Source organism: Gymnoscopelus microlampas (assembly GCF_963454915.1).
Source record: "Gymnoscopelus microlampas genome assembly, chromosome: 5".
NCBI classification, from domain to species: Eukaryota; Metazoa; Chordata; class Actinopteri; order Myctophiformes; family Myctophidae; genus Gymnoscopelus; species Gymnoscopelus microlampas.
The window spans coordinates 55,848,529-55,870,078 of record NC_139942.1 but is presented as its reverse complement, the minus strand read 5'-3'; the positions used below and the strand labels follow the sequence as shown (position 1 = coordinate 55,870,078).

The 21,550-nt window shown below is 40.8% G+C and overlaps 1 protein-coding gene across 1 annotated transcript in view; it reads right to left on the bottom strand.

The window, feature by feature from the left end:
* The window catches only part of astn1 (astrotactin 1), a gene marked incomplete at both ends in the record, with an annotated part of 706,990 nt that overhangs the window by 530,917 nt on the left and 154,523 nt on the right, over positions 1-21,550 (bottom strand). Inside the window, one exon of the mRNA XM_084058603.1 lies at positions 18,940-19,089. Within this exon, the coding sequence (XP_083914729.1) occupies positions 18,940-19,089 (150 nt within the window). The remainder of the gene's footprint in view (positions 1-18,939; positions 19,090-21,550) is intronic.

Below are 21,550 nucleotides of genomic sequence, written 5' to 3'. Positions count from 1 at the left end.
ACCACTTATTGGTTCAGTGCCGCAAATGTTTGACAAATCTACAAAGTCGATAAGTTGGTTGTTTAGCCAGTCAAGGAAGCCGGTGACCTTTTGCTAATATAGCAGAATGAACGCTATCTCAATCGCAGACAAGACAGTCTGATCCACTGAGTTGACATATTATTTCCAGGGGGAAGTCACTACATGCAGCCGTATCCGTTGGTAGAAGTTGCTAAATGACGTTGTGTTTATTTTAAGATGCAGTTTTAAAGGACACGTTGTGATGACGACATTGTGACGTCTTTGCGTGATGATGTCACGACTCAGATTACCCAATGACGTTACTGCAACTGACTGCCGCCGTTAAACACTTCAACCACATTGAAGCCCATCCGGTCAAACTGGTTTAAATTTGTTGTATTCCGACGGAACCGATACACGCCACTATAAAGACCTGCTGTTAAGCCAAAAAATAGACCGTATACAACAGCTGTTGCCGCCGACGATGTTGTGTTTACCCAACGCTAAATCCACCTTGTATTGCATCAGTGATGAGCAACATAAGATGATTAACTCTTTAACTGCCAGAGTAATAGTGTAATAGTGTCATTTCTGTGTGCATCTGGGGATGAAATGGTCACTCATGTGTTAGAGAAAAATGCCACCTAGTGGGAAAACCCCAAAAAAACACTAAAAGTCATTTTAGTTGTCTTTGGTGGTCTGAGCCATTGGGGGGAAAAAAGTATACCACATATAGGCTCTTTGATGTATGTCACTCCCTGACTGTCTCCCTATTTCCTGTCATGAATCCACTGTACTATCAATAAAGGCAGAAATAAATTCAACAGTAATAGGCCAAAACCTGAAGTGGGCCTGTATAGTGCCACCATGAGGCTGATTTGATAGATTTGGAGTGGAGTTCCTTCCTTGGACGACTGGTACTGTAGGTTTCAGAGATTAACTGCTGAGTGCTGGCTGGCTGGCTGGCTGACTCTCTCTCTCGCACGCACGCACGCACGCGCACACACACACACACACACACACACACACACACACACACACACACACACACACACACACACACACACACACACACACACACACACACACACACACACACACACACACACACACACACACACACACACACACACACACACACACACACACACACACACACACACACACACACACACACACACAGTCTGTGCCTGGCCTTGGGCTTGGCAGAGATAGTAATGTTCAGGACTCACTGGTACACACAAGACACACAGAAACTCTACCTAAAAGGAACATTTAACAATGCCACAGGTGTCTACCCTTGCTGAAATTGGGCTGCATCATGTTCCAATTGTAAAAAGGTCAACTTTTAGCAGCTTCGCGACTAAAAATAGAAGCATTACAACGTGTAAAAATGGATAACATGAAGCGCTAGGGTCCCAGTAACAACATATTTTGAAATGATCATCATTTATCATTATCATTTTTTTTAATTGCCAAGATTTGGCTCAACAAAGGAAATGAACTCGTTCTCATGCTATTCAACAGAAATGTGGAATGCCCTACCAAAAGGAGTAAAGGAGTGTAAAACCCTACTCACTTTCAAAACTGCCCCAAAAGATACACCTTCAGGAGGCTGAAATTCGAAAATGGTCCCTGTCCAAGTCTTAACCTAACCCCCACCCCGAACTTTTCCTTTTTTTTCTCTAGTACATATTTTTCACTCTTCATACCAGTAACCTGTAAGCTGATTGCATGACGTTCTGTATAGTAGTGTGTATATCTGTCTGTCTCTTATATATCATCATGTCATGATTTATGTGCATGGGGAGCTCATTTTAAACAAGCTTAGTGCTTTATGAGCCTTCACGTTTAGTAGACCTTGTATTGTGAATGTGTACTGTTGTTCTCATGTCTTACTAAATCAAGTATATCAATCAATCAATCAATCAATCAATCAAAGAAATGACACAGATGTGTTCCCGAATTGAATGGGTTATCTAGCTCCATGGTTCTCAAAGTGGGGTCCGGGGACCCCCAGGGGTACTTGGGGGTGTTCCAGGGGGTCCCCAGCAAAATGTGTAAATATAGCATCAGAATAATTATGACCTTTTATACTTTGGCTATTCAAAAATAGCAGATGTACAAGCTCATAGCGTGGCACCGAGTGCCGCGCTATGAGCTTGTAGATCTGCTAATTTTGAAAAATCTCGAACATTTGTGTAAATCTTTGAATATATATATATATTTTTAAAGCGAACATTTGTAACTCAAATCTTTGCTTCTGGGGGGTCCCTGGAGCAAAAATATTTTTAGATGGGGGTCCGCGACCAAATACATATAATTTTGGGGGTCCTTGACATGAAAAAGTTTGAGAACCACTGATCTAGCTGCACCTGTAGAATAACATACAGTAGAGGGTCGATGGTGTAGGGTCACTCATCTTGCATGTCTCAAGTGAACTTTTGCACTCTGTGCAGTTTGTCTGCATATCCCTGTAATGTATCAAATAGCAAATATCTAGCCTTTATTCTGAAGAACTCCTGTTTTGTTCTCTTGTGCGCGAGTCCTCCCTTTTGCTGCGAATGAAAAGTCTATTCAAACCAATACAAATGAAAATGTTTTATTTTTGGCCGAATGCAGGCAGCTCTCCTAGGCAAGGTTACCTCACCTCACCTGTTCACTATGGCAGTGGTTCTCAAACTTTTTCATGTCAAGGACCCCCTAATTGACACTTATTACCCCGCGGACCCCCATTTGAAAAGATAAGCCAGGGACCCCAATAAGAGAAGGTTTTTTACAGGTCTCTAGCAGTGATTCTCAACCATTTTAGGGTCCATTTGGTTCCATTTTTCCACTGTCAGAGTTACAGACCCATAAGGGTCCATTTGGTTCCTGTCCATCATTTAGCTGGGGACCCCCTGGAACCCCCTCCCCAAGTACCCCTGGGGGTCCCCGGACCCCACTTTGAGAACCAATGCACTATGGAACCTGTTCTGTTCGTTATGGAACCTATTCAGCATGGAACATGTTCAGCGGGAAACAAGCTGCAGAATAAACAAGTCCAGATGGCAAGGAATGACCTGATGGCAAGGACTGACTCGACTGAACCGTCTTCCACCACCAGGTTATATCCATAACATATGTTGTCAAGGACAGCTTAATGAATACAATAGCTCGAGGTCAGTGGGATGAAAGGTGACTTACTTCAGGCGAGGTGCTATAATATCATATAGACTGGTGGTGTTACTCAAGTGTTGTACTTAAGTACAATTTTAGGTATGTTTTAATTTACTGGAGTATTTCCAATTGTCAGTACTTTTACTTCTACTCCACTACATCTCAGAGGCAAATATTGTACTTTTACTCCACTACAATTATTTGAAAACTTTAGTTACTTTGTAGATTTTGATTATTATTACAAAACATACATTAACCACTTCAGCCCTGTAATGCACTTAAAGGAGAGATCCGGACATTTTAAGTGTTATCTTTGATGTGTCGCTAATGACTCACCAACATTGAAAGGAACGTTGAGTTATTCCAGAGAGTCCCCTGTCGTCCAGTCTGGGGACCCCCTCCGTTGGCATAATGGTAGCCCGTGTAAGAGTGAAAATCGTCGATTATAACCGATGCAAAGTTAGTTTTTTCTCTACTACTGCTCATCGTGGAGTCTGATGATACTCAAACATGCACTGAATGTCGCGAACGAGCTATCGTTCCTGCAGAACGAGATGACGCTGGTTGCTTGTTTCTTCCACAAACGTGAGGTTCTGTGAGAGAAACAAGCAACTAGCTAACAAACTAACTTTGCATCGGTTATAATAGACGATTTTCACTCTTACACAGGCTCCCATTATGCCAACGGAGGGGGTCGCCAGACAACACGACAGGGGACTCTCAGGAATAACTCTACGTCCCTTTCAATGTTGGTGAGTGATTAGTGACACATCAAAGATAACACTTAAAATGTCTGGATCTCTCCTTTAAGCTATTCCGATCTGCAGTACAAGCTGACGATGCGTCGCTTTGTGGCGCATTGTGAGCTTGTAGAGCTTTTATTTTCAAAGCATTTTTGTACATTTCATACGTATGAAAACTTGTGAAATGGAACACTCTGCGTATAATGAGTAATGCATATTTTTACTCCGGCTATTGGATGACCTTTAAAAACAAATATTTGACAAAGCAGGGTTTCTAAGGGCAACAGGATGGTTTTCAGAGAGAGAGAGCAAAGAGCATCAGATGAACCATGCCAGACAAAATGTATTAGTTCTTTGCGGCGGATGACATTTAACCCTTTAAGACCTGGGACGCATCTGTGTCATTTTTAGATTGGAGCTAAAATGCATTATTTTACACTTAAGGCTATTCAAAAATAGCAGATATACAAACCCATAGCGCGGCACCGAGTACCGCGCTACGAGCTTGTAGATCTGCTATTTTTGAAAAATTAAAAAAATGTGTGCAAATCTTTGAATATAGATATTTTTTAAGTGAACATTTTTAACTCAAATCTTTGCTTCTGGGGGGTCCCTGGAACAAAATATTTTGCGATGGGGGGTCCGCGGCCAAATACATATACATTTTGGGGGTTCTTGACATGAAAAAGTATAGCATAGCATATATAGCATGACATAGCATTTTTTCAAAAAACTGTTAGGATTTAGAAGACTTTTTGTAGAATCGGAACCTCAGGCTTTAATGGGTTAACCGCGGCCCTGTATTCCACAATCTTTGAACATTTTTGGGGAGAAAAGTTTGGCTTCAATATAATGACCTCCTGCCCAAAAAATGTAGGGAGGGGGGCCAGGGGCGAAACTGTCTGAAGTGCAACAGCGTGCCTTTCATGATGTTCAAGGGGGGTAAAATATACCCCACCCGTCCAAAAGTACCCTCCAGTCCACTCTCTACAATGAGGGCTGCTCGCTGAGCAAAGCCACTCGACCACCAGAAAGTGCAGCCATCACACTTCTGACTGCAGTAATAACCCTTTATTGTTACATAAGACAAAATAATCTAACACCATGCCATCAGCCTGAAAGTGAAATAACTAGGGGTGGGAAAAGTACTCACATGGTTTACTTAACTAAAAGTATCAATACAGCATTGTAAAAAAAAATACTCTGTATTTCAGAAATTCAGAATTTACTTGAATACAAGTACAAAAGCAAGTGGTATACAAATGTACTTAAAGTACCAAAAGTAGAAAGTACTCATTGTGCAAAATGTCCCATTTCACAAGTTTTCAAATGTATACAAATCTTTCGGACAATGCGACACATTGTGAGCTTGTAGATCGTCTATTTTCAAATGGCTGAAGTGGCTGAAGTGGCATGGTAATGTATGTTTTGTAATAATAATCAAAATCTACAAAGTAACTAGTAACTTAAGTTGTCAAATAATTTAGTGGAGTAAAAGTACAATATTTGCCTCTGAGATGTAGTGGAGTAGAAGTAAAAGTACAGAAAATTGGAAATACTCCAGTAAAGTACTTAGTTACGTTACACCACTGGAAATAACAAGGGTATATTCTGACGACACAAACACACATAGGAACACCAACCAAACTTTAAATATATCATAAAAAAACATTTTCTCTCAAGGTCCGTGTTTACAGGCCTTTTCATTGAAAGGAAACAAGCGTCATTAGAAGATGAGTTCTGTGCTGTGTATTTTCTTTTTTTAATTTATTTATATCTTTTAGCTGAAGAAACACTCAAGGATGACACTTGAAGTGAGCCTCCTCATTCGGGGGGCTTACAGAAAGGGCAGTTTCTGAAGAGATAGCCCATTAAGACGGGGAACGCATCTGTGCCATTTTAAGATTTATTTGGCTATTCAAAAATAGCAGATCTACAAGCTCATAGCGCGGCACCGAGTGCCGCACTACGAACTTGTAGATCTGCTATTTTAGATTATTAAGTTAATCGAGGTAAATGTGTACACACCTTTTCCCATCTGTGCTTCTGGGGGTCCCTGGAACAACATATTTTGAGATGGGGGTCCGTGGCCAAATACATATACTTTTGGGTGGTCCTTGACATGGAAAAGTTGGAGCACCACTGATATAGCTGTTAGGATTTAGAAACCATTTTTAGATATGCATTTGGCTGCGGACCCCCATCTCAAAATGTTTTGTTCCAGGGACCCCCAGAAGCAAATATTTGAGTTAAACATGTTCGCTTTAAAAAAATACATACATATTCAAAGAAATGTGCACAAGTTTTCAATAATAGCAGACAAGCTACAGTATGAACTTGTAGATCTGCTATTTTTGAATAGCCCAAAGAAATCTTAAAATGACACACACACATATGTGTTCTTGGTCTCAATGGGATAAGGTTATATCTCACGCGTGCGTACGCGTCACCCGCAGCCATTAGACAGGGGCCAAAAGGTGCGAGGCGGGGCCCCTTGAAATATTCAGTGCAGGATGTTCCTCCTCCGTTCGGCATGTAAAGTGGGTGGAAATGTGTCTTATATAAAACCCCCCAAAAAGTTATTTTGTTCAGCTCCTTCCACAGCTTCATAAATATGGAGCGGTGTATGGGAGCATGGTTAGTGACGCTACCGGAATGACAATCTAAACCATGATAGATGGAGGGGAAAGTCAAGTCTTAACTGAATAAATCGGAAAATATAGGGACTTAAAACCGCCCGTAGCGAATCAATTCCGTCATCAATTAAAGCAGTAAACATAGGGTCTATAAGCAGCACCAACAGCCAATACAACATGACAATAGTAAAAAGACAACAGAAACAATGGTCTCAACCCACCGAAACAATATTAAAGTACCTGTGCCATGATGTGGCATAATTAAAATAATGCCACTGTTGCCACATGAATCTCTGTTCAATGAATGACATTTTTTTCTCCCCTAAAAACATACTCTTTTTGTTGGCACTATCTTTGCCCTACATTTAGTATTCCATATCCTAAAAATTACGTATATGTTTGACCAAATAGTATCCAGAGATCTGCACACCGAACTCTTTTGAAAATAATGTTTTAAAACGTAAAAGAAAAAGCTGATATTTACTTATATAATTACAATCGGTTGCACTGCAGGTCAACCTGTCCTGGGCTTAGCACTGAACTTATTGAGGCAGTAAAGAGGGAAACAGGATAAACACACATCCAAAGCTTTCATTGTCAACAACCTTCCAGCTCCCAGATTCACAACATACAAGATGATTGTGTTGGTGACATTGAGGACGACGGAGCTTATTTCCCACGAGGACGACTTCACTGAGACAGATGTTGTGATTACATGGGTTATTTTGGAAGGCGAGGACTTTGCACTTTTGAGAGCACAACGCAGCAAGCACTTACCCAAAGCCCATTTATACTAACCCTTTAAGACCCGAAGAAGAATCTGTGTCACTTTTTTGATTTGAAAAATCAAAAATCAAAAAAATGATTTTACACTTTGGCTATTCAAAAAATAGCAGATATACAAGCTCGTAGCGCGGCACCGAGTGCCGTGCTACGAGCTTGCAGATCTGCTATTTTTTGAAACATCGTGAAAATCCCTTTAAAAAAAATAGCAGATCTACAAGCTCGGTGCCGCGCTATGAGCTTGTATATCTGCCATTTTTGAATAGCCAAAGTGTAAAATAATGCTTTTTAGCTCAAATGAAAATGTGACACATATGCTTCTTCATGCTCTTAAAGGGCTAATACTTGTGTCGTGTGTTGTTGGAAATACCAGATCTACAAGCTCACAGATTCGACAGGTTGTGATCTTGTAGATCTGCTATGGTTGCCATGTGACGCCTACTGTTCGTACGACAGTCAGCCGAAGGCCACATCTGTTATAAATACAACTCACAACTGCAGCTGTGTGCTCTCTTCTATATACAGTAGAGTAGTACCTATTGAGTTGAATGACTGCTCCGCCATATTGACGTAATGTGTCGCAACGCGACGCATTGTGAGCTTGTAGATCGGCTATTTTTCAAATAGCCGAAATATAGGGCTGAAGTGGTTAACGTATGTTTTGAAATAATAATCATAATCTACAAAGTAACTAGTAACTAAAGTTTTGATATAATTGTAGTGGAGTATTTGCCTCTGAGATGTAGTGGAGTAGAGGTAACATTGCTATTCTATCACAGAGTGATTTGATCTCTAGCCCATTAAGACCTGGAACGCATCTGTGTCACTTTAGATTTCTTTGGCTATTCAAAAATAGCAGATATACAAGCTCATAGCGCGGCACCGAGTGCCGCGCTATGAACTTGTAGATCTGCTATTTTTGAAAAATCATGAAAAACTTTTTTTTATATTTTTTTCCGAAAAACAACACTCTTCAAATAAAATGAGAAAAAGGGTTCAATTCTCCCAATCAAGCTATACGGCACGACCAACACTAGCAGCATACTTCAAAGCATAGGCTACTTTTTACGCCTCGCCCAAACAAACCAAACAAGTCCTCTGCGGACGATATAGTTTTGTACTCAACACAGCTCTGTTTTAAATCCATTAAGACCGGGAACTCGATGTCACTTTAGATTTATTTGGCCTTTCAAAAATAGAAGATATACAAGCTCATGAGCTTGTCGATCTGCTATTTTTGAAAAAAAAATGTGTGCAAATATTTGAATATATATTTTGTTAAAGCGAACATTTGTGAAATACGTTGTTCCAGGGACCTCCAGAAGCAAAGATTTGAGTTACAAATGTTGGCTTTAATAATATAAATATCTTCAAAGATTTGCACAGATTTTCAAGATTTTTTCAAAAATAGCAGATCTACAAGCTCATAGCGCGGCACTCGGTGCCGCGCTATGAGCTTGTAGATCTGCTATTTTTGAATGGCCATAGAAATCTAAAAATGACACACGTGCCGCGTTCCCGGTCTTAATGGGTTAAAGGTAGGGTAAGTGATATATGTTGGTTAAAACAAAAAGTGTTTTGTTAAAAGGTTAAAGGTCTATAGTGTGATAGTACTCATTGCTATAGAGTGTTTGTTCAGTAACAGGAGTCTCCCTGTCTCTCCAGCATTTCTTTGTGCCATCCCTTCCAATTACCCTCGTTTAATCTGTACCCTGACTGAGTTCTCTATATCATGATTGGATAGAATTGGTATCCCAACCTGAAAAAGCAATTTCTGTTTGATAAGGAGCTGGAGAGACATGGATACTCCTGTTACCGAACAAACACTGTATAGCAATGAGTACTATCAGCATATAGAGCTATTTAACACTGTTACTGAACAAACACTCTATAGTAATGATTACTATCACAATATATAGCTATTTAACACTGTTACTGAACAAACACTCTATAGTAATGATTACTATCACAATATAGAGCTATTTAACACTGTTACTGAACAAACACTCTATAGCAATGATTACTATCACAATATAGAGCTATTTAACACTGTTACTGAACAAACACTCTATAGCAATGATTACTGTCACAATATAGAGCTATTTAACACTGTTACTGAACAAATACTCTATAGCAATGAGTACTATCAGCATATAGAGCTATTTAACACTGTTACTGAACAAACACTCTATAGCAATGATTACTATCACAATATAGAGCTATTTAACACTGTTACTGAACAAATACTCTATAGCAATGAGTACTATCAGCATATAGAGCTATTTAACACTGTTACTGAACAAACACTCTATAGCTATGAGTACTATCAGAATATAGAGCTATTTAACACTGTTACTGAACAAACACTCTATAGTGATGAGTACTATCACAATATAGAGCTAGTTAACACTTATTTTAACCAAAGACAATCACTTTCACTACCTTTAAGTGCTGAAAGATAGAACCTTCCCACTGTATACAAGGCTGGTCATTTTATCACCTGGATCTCCACTCGCCATTTCTGGTGACAACACGCTCAGTTCACTGGACAAAGTGAGATATTTCTCTCCATGAAGTAATTGCCATCTGGTTGTGTTTTTTAGAGGCTTTAGAGGTTGTTTAACCTCCTAACCTCCTCAGCCAAATCTTCCTTCAAAACTGTCCCTGTTGGCAGATTGTGGGAATAAATGAAAATAAATCCTTGAAATGTTCTCTTTGGTGTCTCTGCAGTGATGTATGGCTAATTAGAACGTCTTGGAAAGTCTTGCCAAAAGGAACGCCAGCAAGGCAATGTGTTTGTTTGTTTTCTCCGCAATTATGTTATTTTGCTCCTACGACCCCTAACCCAACTTTGGTTCAGCACAAAGTATGCTGCAAACTTTTACCCTAATAAATCTAACTTCACAATATTAACTCCAATTCTATTAGTTAGTTCGCTAACATTCTTCTCATTTGCTACCTTCGATGAATCAAATACTCGTTGGTGTTTGATTCAATCGAGCCTGTTATGCTCAAATGTTCCTTACAAAATAAGGTGAAGAATCGTCTATCAACGTGATAAATACTGTAGTGCTCGTTTTCACAGCTTCTGACTGTGGCGTTTTGTTGTTTTGTCTTCACCAGCTAAGTTTGTATTGTTTTCCTCCCCTATTTCCAAAATGTTTGAAATGGATTTCCCTGGTGGTTCTGTGGGGCGACTATGCCAGCCAGGTTAGTGGTGTATTATAGCAGTAGTGGAAAAAGTACTCTAATGTTTTACTTAAGTAAAAGTATCAATAATGTAATGTAGAAATACTCAGTTACAAGTGAAAGTCCGGAATTCAAAATGTACTTGCGTAAAAGTACAGAAACATTGGCATCAAAATGTACTAACTAACAAAATGTACTAACATTAAAGGAGACACACCATGAATTTCACTTTTTTTTTTTTTTTTTTTTTTTTTTTTGTTGGGCTCCCCAGTGTCTCTTGTACCCCCAAAAAAATATTTGTATTTAACATTCAGTCATTCATTCTCATTTCAGAGATTTTCAGAATGGGCGTGTCTGAACAGGCCATCTCAGAATGGCAATGTTTGCTTACATCATGAAACTTTCTGCCCATGTATTTTGACAGACAGAATTTCTCAGTAGCACCCCTCTGCCCAACAGGACGTTTTGGTATTGCAGCTGAAAGTGCTTTATAAGCCTGAGAGAATTGACTTGGGATGAGTATATCTGAGTGTTGATTTAGGCTCAAACCTTTTGAAAATGGTTTGAGGGACATACACCATATGATATTAAATATATTTTTTTCTTTTTTAATTCATGGTGTGTCTCCTTTAAAGTACTCATTATGCAGAAGGTCTCATTTCAAGTTTTCAAATGTATAAAAATATTTCAAAAATAGCAGATCTACAAGCTCACAATGTGTCGCATCGCGACGCATTGTGAGCTTGTAGATCTGCTGGCCGAAATGGCCGAAATGTATATAGGGCTGATGTGGTTAATGCATGTTTTGTAATAATAATCAAAATCTTCAAAGTAACTAAAGTTTTCAAATAATTGCAGTGGAGTAAAAGTACAACATTTGCCTCTGAGATGTAGTGGAGTAGAAGTAAAAGCACTGAACATTGGAAATTCTCAAGTAAAGACCAAATACCTCAACATTGTACTTAAGTACAGTACTTGAGTACATGTACTTAGTTACTTCCCACCATAGAACAACTGAACTGTGCCCTCCGTTGTTGTCACAACACACATTCTGAGAAATGACCAATCAGTCAGTTTTCTGTCATGAAGGAGCTTTGTTTAGTCGTTCTAAGCACACCAAATGACTTAAACTTTACTTGCATGGCGGGGGGAGGGGGGGGGGGGGGGGGGGCACAACCAGTGTGTTTGTGCATGCAAATGTTCTCTCTCATGCTTCTGGGCGTTCCAGGAGACACCATGGAGCCACCGAGCAGATTATTCACAGCTGCTGTGCAGAAGGAATCGAGCTCTAAGCCTTCAAGACAGCTTCATCTGTGGACGTGCTCTGACTCGCGCCTCCCAAATGAAGCGCTGAATAATGAATTGGCAGCATAGCTCCCATTCTTTATTTTAATTAAAACTTGGGAGTGTAAAACGATTCCGTGTGACACACACACACACACACACACACACACACACACACACACACACACACACACACACACACACACACACACACACACACACACACACACACACACACACACACACACACACACACACAGTTTCCCCAAACGTACAGGGTTCAGTGGAATGAGAAGGTATCCATGGGACACAGTAGTGTTCTCAAATTCAGCCCCAACTCGACCAAACCTGACGTTTTTGGGCCGGGGACGAAAACATTATGCTAATTAGCTGGCCCGAGACAAGCCACGGGTTCCGTAAAAAAAACTAAAACTAAAATGACCCCCCCTACTCCTAGCGGCCGAACGGTAAGGCCGACATAAATGGCAGGAGTGTGTAGATCTGCTATTGTTTGAAAAACTTGAACATTTTGTTGAAAATATTTGCAAAATGTTTTGAAACAACATTTTTAACTCAAATCTTTGCTTCGGGGGGTCCCTGGAACAACATATTTCCATGGGGATTGGCGGCCAAAAACATACAATTGTGGGGGTCCATGAAAAGAAAAGGTTTGAAGCACCACTGATACATATATAGCAACAATTGTTTTTTCAGAAAACTGAAGACAATTGTTGAGACAAATGTAAAAAAAAAATAGCAGATCTAAACTAGCAGATCTACAAGCTCATAGTGCGGCACTCGGTGCTGCGCTATGAGCTTGTAGATCTGCTATTTTCGAATAGCCACAGAAATCTAAAATGGCACAGATGCGTTCCCGGATTGAATGGTTTAATATGATTATTTTAATCTTTTTGTACTACTTTACACTCTGTCCAGCGTTCAAAAGAAACCAACTGGACTAAATGAATTGGAAAAATGCATGTTGGGCATGTTTAATTCTGGAGGCGACGTCGTTCTCCATCGGAGCGTCAGCCATTGGCGAGTGTCAGGGGAGAGACAAGACCAAAGGCTTCTCCTATAACTCACAAAGACAGTGGAAAATATGTTCTCTGTTCTCAAGGTCTATTATTGATAAAGGCCTCTCTCTCTCTCTCTCTCTCTGGTGGAGCGTATTGTTTGAGCTCTCATTAGCGCTCTGAAAGCCATGGCATGTCAGAGACAGAAGGACAGGAACATGCGCTCACATACTGTCAAAGGTGGTTCACTTTGATAACACAAGAGTAATGGGGTTTCACCACTCCGTCACAAGAAAGAGAGAAAGAAAGAAAGCAAGAGTGAGTGAGTGAGAAAGTGAGTGAGCGAGTGAGTGAGTGAGTGAGTGAGCGAGCGATTGAGTGAGTTCTTTGATCCTGTTTCACTGTGCGAACTGTGGTTTTCAACCTTTTTCATGCCAAGGACCCCTAAATTGATATATACTTGGCCGCGGACCCCCATTTGAAAATGTTTTGTGCCAGGGACCCCCAGAAGCAAATATATCAGTTCATTTCCGTACTAAAAATATATAAATATTTCGAAGATATACACACTTTTTCAAGGTTTTTCAAAAATAACAGATCTACAAGCTCATAGCGCGGCACTCGGTGCCGCGCTATGAGCTTGTAGATCTGCTATTTTTGAAGAGCCAAAGCTAAGTGGTTAAAAATGAGTGTGACGCTTATGTTAACTCTAATTTTGCAGGGGACCCCCTGGTACTCCCTCAAGGACCACCGGTGGTCCCCGGACCACTGGTTGTAAACCACTGGTATAGAGACACGGCAGACTACAAAATCACGCCCACAATTGAGACCGCGCCCCCCCCCCCCCCCCCCCACTCGTGGTCCGGGAGAACGATGTAGCCTACTGCAGCTGTCAATGCAATCCATATGAGAGGCATCGTAAAATACCGTCATTTCACTGGTTGATCTACTGAGGCTGTAGTGATTTTCTTTGTGTTCTAATAAAGTGTCCCATTTGTTTGATTTGTCCTTTTTAATGTGACATATCTGCCATCTCAATATACAACCCACACTATACTCCATCAGTGTGTCAAAAGTGTGCTAGCATATGAAATCTAAAGCTTAAGTTGTCTCATGGTATATACGACACGGACGCATCCCTTGAGGTTTTCAATACCCAGATACGTTTGTGTCTCTCATGTATCATTTTTATAGGCTATTTATTTTGGACAATTATCCAAACAGCATCTTGCAAGACTATTTGTAAATTAATACTAAATTGGAGCATTAACTAAGTAGTTGAACATGTCGGAATATGTCACTCCTCCATTTAGTTGGGTTATTTCCCCAACTTACATTCAAGCAAGTTAATACAACAATGGTAAACCCACAAGTTAAAATGTTTCATGTACCGTCGGAGCTCCGCGGTAGGTAGAAAATGTATATAAGCCTATGAGATGCTCAACATGTAGACATGAACAAAGTCAGTCGGGATTGGGACGAGAACTTCAAAGTGGACGCTCGGCGCTCGTAAAGACAGTGATGTCACTGAAATGTGACTACTTGTCTGTCTGTCGTCTTCTCTCTGCTGTGTTAACATTATAGGTAACCCATTCAAGTGGCAAATTAGATGTGAAACACATCAACTAATGATTGAGAAAACAAGAAGATATGTTGATAAAGACACTCCATACATTTGGAAACGTATTTTTATTCAACTCTGTATCGTATCCAGTTCATGTTGGATCATTTTTAAAGTAGGCTAACTCTCATATCCTCTCATAGGGATTGCAGTGACAGCTGCAGTACATGGTTCTCCCGGACCTCGAGTGGGCAATTGTGGGCGTGAATTTGTAGGCGGCCTGGTTGTGTTCGTGGCATAAAACTTTCTAGAACACACTTTGCCAAGGTAGCCTACGCTGGCTGCTTGCAAGACAATGCCTTGGGCAATTTTTGTCATATCCACATTATTTTCCATATCTACAGTATTTCCTTCATATCTACAGTACCCACTGCAGCGTTGCTTTTTTTCTCTCTCTCTCTCCCAGCCTGAGATTACAGCGCTCAGCCATGCACGGCAAAAGTGGCTTATACGATTTGATGTCTACAAACTATAAACTACCATTTTCTCATTCACCATAATGCAATATCCTGTCTCTCTTTTTCACAGGCTTAAACCTCTTTCTCTCCCTCCCTCTCTATACCCCTCCGTTCCCGGCCCCTCGCTCTCGCTCTCTCTCTCTCTCTCTCCAGCCAGTTGACACAGACGGTGATGGAGTGGGTGTGAGGTGAGAGCAGAGGAGAGATGGAAGTTGATGATGTTGACATGGGTGGGTGGGAGGAACACGAGGGAAAAGAGGGAGAGGAGACTGAAAGAAGCACCAGACAGACACCAAGGATCTCCTGGTCTTAAGACTCTATAGCTAGAACAGAACTGTATCACTGTGATTTTGTAACACAGTTGATTTTGACAACAAACACAATTTGATTTAGTCTTAGTTTTAGTCATAGTCTTTTGAATACAATTCAATTTAGTTTTAGTCATATTTTAGTCATGTGAAATGTTTTAGTTTTTGTCTAGTTTTAGTCGACTAAATAGTAATAATATTAGATCAACATTCGTCAAAAATAGCAAATCTACAAGCTTGTGCGATGCTTTGTGAGCTTGTAGATTTCCTATTTTTTTCAGATTTGGTATTTAGGGAAACCAAGAAGGGGGCAGAGTACAGACAACTTTGGGGAACCCGGGTCAACAAAGTATTAATGTACGGTTTAGAAAATGCATTAATGCACTATTCACTTCTCTAAATACAGTATCTGGTGCATACACTCTTACCAAATTACAATTATCAAACAAATAATAGGTAGCCTAAATCCCTGGTTGACAAAGTGCTACCTTGAATTTATCACAATTAAATCCTCAGTGTTAATTTAACTTTGAGGATTAAATTATGCACCCATAATACTAATAATACAATAATGTCACATACATTACACCAAACATTACACCTAGACTTCCCTTTCAGTCTGGTTAGTATAAACCTCCAGCCTGGTTGGATGGATGTGAGCTTCAGGCAGACATCTCTACAGTCACAGATCTCTCTATAACCAGCGGTGGAAATTAACTACTGTAAGTATATTAACTCAAGTACTGCACTTAACACATCGGGTGCCAGCATTTTTTCATAACAACTTACCGTGGGTGCCAGCATTCTCCCCATTGACTGCGCTTTGCTGTTTAACGTTTCCGCGTGCGTTACAAGCAAATCCACGCAAAAAAAAGCATCGATTCATGTTCTGCCATGAGCCTGGCTACTGCCTGGAACCATAACATTCCCCTCGCGGGTTACAACGGGGGGGGGGATCGCGCATCGCGCATGACCGTTTTTCCCCACAGGAAACAGATTCGGAGATATAGGCGTTTCAAAGTAGGAAATAGACAGGAAGCGGATGGGGGAAAAAAATGTGTTTCCGGTGAGCGATCTGGCACTTCCTTCGCAGGATTACAATGGGTGCTCCCAGAGCTGCTCTAGCCCCGCCCGCGCGGAGAAAAACGAAAAAAACAAAAAGACTGAAATCACGGTTCAGACCGTGTTCGGCACCGAAGCTTCGGAACCGCCACTATGTAAACACACGGTTCAGACCGTGTTTGGCACCCGATGTGTTAAGTACAATTTTGAGGTATTTTTACTTTACTGCAGTATTACCAATTTTCAGTACTTTTACTTCTACTCCACTACATCTCAGAGGCAAATACTATACTTTCACTCCACTACAAATATTTGAAAACTTAGTTACTAGTTACTTTGTAGATTTTTACAAAACATACATTACCCACTTCAGCCCTACATTTCGGCCATTTGAAAATAGCAGATCTGCAAGCTCACAATATGTCGCACTGCGACACATTGCGAGCTTGTAGATCTTCTATTTTCAAAAGATTTTTATATATTTGAAACATTTGAAAACGTGCCAATACTTTTTGCACTTTTGCTCAAGTACATTTTGATTATCAGACTGTTTTACTTGTAACAGAGTATTTCTACATTGCAGTATTGATACTTTTACTTAAGTACAAAATGTAAGTATTGTTTCCACCACTGTCTATAACAGGGGTCTTCAACGTTTTCAGGCCAAGGACCCCCTAGCTGAGAGAGAGATGAAGCGAAACCCGCTACTTTATTCTGTATAAAATTGTGTTTCAGATTAAAGGTTTCTTTTTTACTTAGCCTGCTCTTTTTTCACTCTACACCTATAGTCTCTTTGCCAAAAATAGCAGATCTACAAGCTCTCAACGCCTCGCGCGGAGCTTGTAGATCTGCTATGTCTGGCCAATGTTCCCCTCAGAAAAGTAATTCTAGGGTTCAAGTGGTTAATGTAAAAAAACTAAATCCTATCACACAAAGATTTGGCCGACCCCCTATAGTAACTCTGAGGACCCCCTAAGGGTCCCGGACCCCCTGTTGAAGACCCCTGGTCTATAACTCACGTTGGTGTCATCGTCCATGCTGAGGGTGTATGTCTGAGAATATGACTCGCACACCGCTCCCCAAATACACACAGAGCTAGCGCTGAGTCATAGTTCACATTATATTAAGCTACCTCCACTGACATATCATTTGGCAAAGTAATGAATTATACATGATCGTTTCTGTGGGACGAGAAAATAAAATAACATAAAATAAGAGCTGCCTGGCAGCGATGGACCCGGGTTCCACCCAATGACAAGTCACGGAGGAAAAATGGAACCTGGAGGCTAAATTATTCAGGAAGTCCAAAAGATACTCTTCTTCCGGACCAAGTGGCACCTACAGTACCTCTCTATGACAAATTATAGGCTCAGGGTTCAGCCTTTTAATTTCACTGCTTATTATAGTGCCACCTAACTATGGACCTTGAAGGTCATTTTTTAATCCATTCGTGTTTTCTGCTCCTTTTTGCCAGTATTCTGCACAATTCACTCGCTGATTTGCACATACATATTCAAGGGATTGTGTTTTTGCTGTAGGCAGTATCTTCTTCAAATGTCAAGGTATCACCACTGGACTCAGTGGATAATGTTTACAATCATGTATCTGGTTGCCCTGATACATTTCAAGTGTATTTATCACTAGGGTTGGGTACCGGAATTCGGTTCCAAGTAGGAACCGAATAAGAAATGGCGGGTACCGGGTACCCATCAAAAATATGTAATTTCGGTTCTGCACATCGGTTCATAGGCGCGCTAAAAACTGTTCAAACAAAGGCGTTTAGAAGTCCTACACAAACAGCACAATCTGATCAAACATGACAAATCTGGTAAAACGCTGTTGGGTCAGAGACCAACAGCTCTGACCCAACATCTATCAAAATATATTGTATGCATATTTTGAAATAATAAAACATATCGGCCATTCGGTTTTCGGCCAAGTGTTTCCTATATTCGGTAGTCGGTTTCGGCCAAGAATTTTCCATTCGGTGTGCATCCCTATTAAATTGTTTTACCATTTTGGAACCAAAATATGGAACCGGACTCCGGTATAGGCCAACCCTATACCCATCCCTATTTTTATCACTGCATTTATCACTCATGATTTCACAGTTGTTTTCTTTCCCCCAAAGTCCTAAACATTGAATTTTATACTTTTCACAAACTAGCATAACCCCATGGACCTGTCCTGCAAAATGTTCATGATGGGTGTCCATGGCCTAATGCAGGGGTCCTCAACATTTTCAGGCCAAGGACCTCCTAGCTGAGAGAGAGATGAAGCAGGGACCCCCTCTATATTGTATACAATTGTGTTTCAGATTAAAATTTCACTTGGTCTGCTCTTTTTTCCCTCTACACCTCTTTGCCAAAAATAGCAGATCTACAAGCTCACAACGCCTCGCGCTGCGAGGCGTTGTGAGCTTGTAGATCTGCTATTTTTGGCCCAAGTTCTCCTCAAAAAAGGGATATTAGGGTTCAAGTGGTTAAGGTAAAAAAAACTAAATAATCATCACACAAAGATTTGGTGGACCCCCTGTAGTAACTCTGAGGAACCCCTAGGGGTCCCGGACCCTCTGTTGAAGACCCCTGGCCTAATGTATATCAGATGTGGGGGTTCTTCAAATGCAAACAGTGTAGAATCACTGGACTATAGAGGGACTATAATATAGGGAGGGACTCACCACGGGTGTTGCTGGAGAGGCGCTTGCGCTGGCTGGTGGAGGTGTTATGGGGCAGTAAGGTGTTCTGCTGGTGGTTGCTGTCGATGGGGCTCGTAGCGATGATGTTGTCCTTGTACTTGTTCATCAGAGCCAGCTTGGTGTTGTCATTCACTGTGGTCAACATGAGAGAGAGAGAGACATAGAGACACAGAGAGAGAGAGAGAGACACAGAGAGAAAGAGAGAGAGAGAGAGAGAGAGAGAGAGAGAGAGAGAGAGAGAGAGAGAGAGAGAGAGAGAGAGAGAGAGAGCCAGAAACAGAGACAGAGACAGAGAGACAGAGAGACAGAGAGAGAGAGAGAGAGAGGGAGATTAATATCAATAAAAAGTTGCTTAGTCCATTAAAACCGGGAAAGTATCTGTGTCAGTTTAGATTTGTTGCGTTGGCTATTCAAAAATAGCAGATATACAAGCTTGTACATCTGCTATTTTTGGACATTTTTTTTAAAAATCTTGAAAGTGTGATAACTACTGATTTAGAATGCATGTGTGGAATCGGCCTCAGGTCTTCAGTCCGGGGATGCATCATAGTGCAGCACCGAGTGCCGTGCTATGAGCTTGTAGATCTACAATTTTTGAAAAATCGTAAAAATGTGTGCAAATCTTTGGATATATATATTTTTTAAAGTGAACATTTGTAACTCAAATCTATGCTTCTGGAGGTCCCTGGAACAAAATATTTAATAAGAGATGGATATAAATGTTATCCAATAGATCAAGTTGTTCACTCAAGGAGAAACAAAATGGACACAGTTACAGGTACTGTATAGTGACAACATCTGGCAGAGAAATACAAAATATATGTCACTGTTCTCTCAGCAATAACAATGTCTCAAAGGATATACAGTCGTCTTTAAGAAATGAAAATGTGAACACAGAGATATAAAATATATAAAACATGGATAAGGCCTTGGGAATGAAACAGCCCTGAAATACAGACTTATACCACCACTCCTGCCAAGCTAAAGCTGGAGCCTATGCGACTACATTAAATAGTAATTAGAAGAGTGATTAGTACAAGCGGATTCAGTGCTCAGTGGACTCGAGATGTGTCAATATGTGCAATATGAAAAGCCTAAAGCTATAGATGTTATAGAACATTAATGCAATGTTAAGCAAATGCATAGAGAACAGTACAGGTACACTGTATTCTGTATAGCATTGGTTCTCAAAATGGGGTTCGGGGACCCCCAGGGGTTCTTGGGGGGGGGGGGTTCCAGGGGGTCCCCAGCAAAATGTGTTAATATAGCATCACAGTAATTTTAACCACTTTAACCTTTTCTACTTTGGCTATTCAAAAATAGCAGATCTACAAGCTCAGAGCGCGGCACAAGTGCCGCGCTCTGAGCTTGTAGATCTGCTATTTATTCTACAAAATGTATTCTTCTCCGGAGATGTTCATTGCCATCCGCCTCCATTCTAAAGCGGACATTAAAACGCCATTTTCTCGGTTGTAGTTTTTCTCGTCGCTGATCGCTGTTTAACATAAACCGTTGTAACTACAAGATGGCGGATCGCCTATCGAAATGTTTTTTTGCTGGCCGACGCAGACGGATCGCCTGTGTGTTTACAAACAGTTTAACGTGCGATCTTAAGGAATTTAATGAGGTCTGTGGCGACGTGGAAAAAACAAAAAAACAACAATAAAACGCTGGCACTGGTGAGTACATTATGAGATTAAACTCTGGCATGGAATGTGTTAAAGCGAACATTTGTAACTCAAATATTTGCTTCTGGGGGGGTCCCCGGAAGAAAATAGTTTGACATGGGGGTCCGCAGCCAAATATAAATATCATTTTGGGGGTCCCCGACATGATGACAAATGTTTGAGAACGACTGCTGTATAGTATATATCAGTCTCACGTGGCCAGACTGTTGCCTTCCACATTTTTCAAATGCTTCCGGTCATACATTCTGGAGCAGCGGAAGCTCTGAGAATTATCACGGGATAAAGAGGATTCCATTTAGTGTCACACTCAAGAGTCAGAGGTGTAGGACCCAAGCGCAGGACAAAGGCAGAGGACGAGGCAGACACAGGGCGGATCGAATGCAAGGGGTTTTAATTACCAAAAACAGAGGATCAGGAATAATTCACAGGACTACGAGGGTACTAGGAAAACGTCACACACTGAGAACAAGGCTATGACTAAACAGTGACTTACTTTTACGAACGAACAAGGAACCGAACAAACAGGGGAGTATATATAGACACATGGTAACTGGACACAGGTGAAACTAACTGACAATCAACGCAGGGATAGGCTAGGACACAGCTGCAAGACAGAGTTAATCAGAGGACTGGTGAGACAAGACAGGAAACAGAAAACAGGGCAGACAGGAAACAATACTACAAAATAAGATACACACATCAGGGCAAAAGGTAACAACAGAGAAACAGAATACAATTGGAACGATACAATATAATAGTGGCCTATAACAGGCCTATCAAACAGCCCGAACGAGTCCAATACCATAAAAGGGCATTCAAGGTCTAAATAATAAGGTCAAAGTCCACGGCCCGAGGAGCGGACCGTGACATTTAGTCTTTACAGTCGTGCAAATGTATCCTAATAT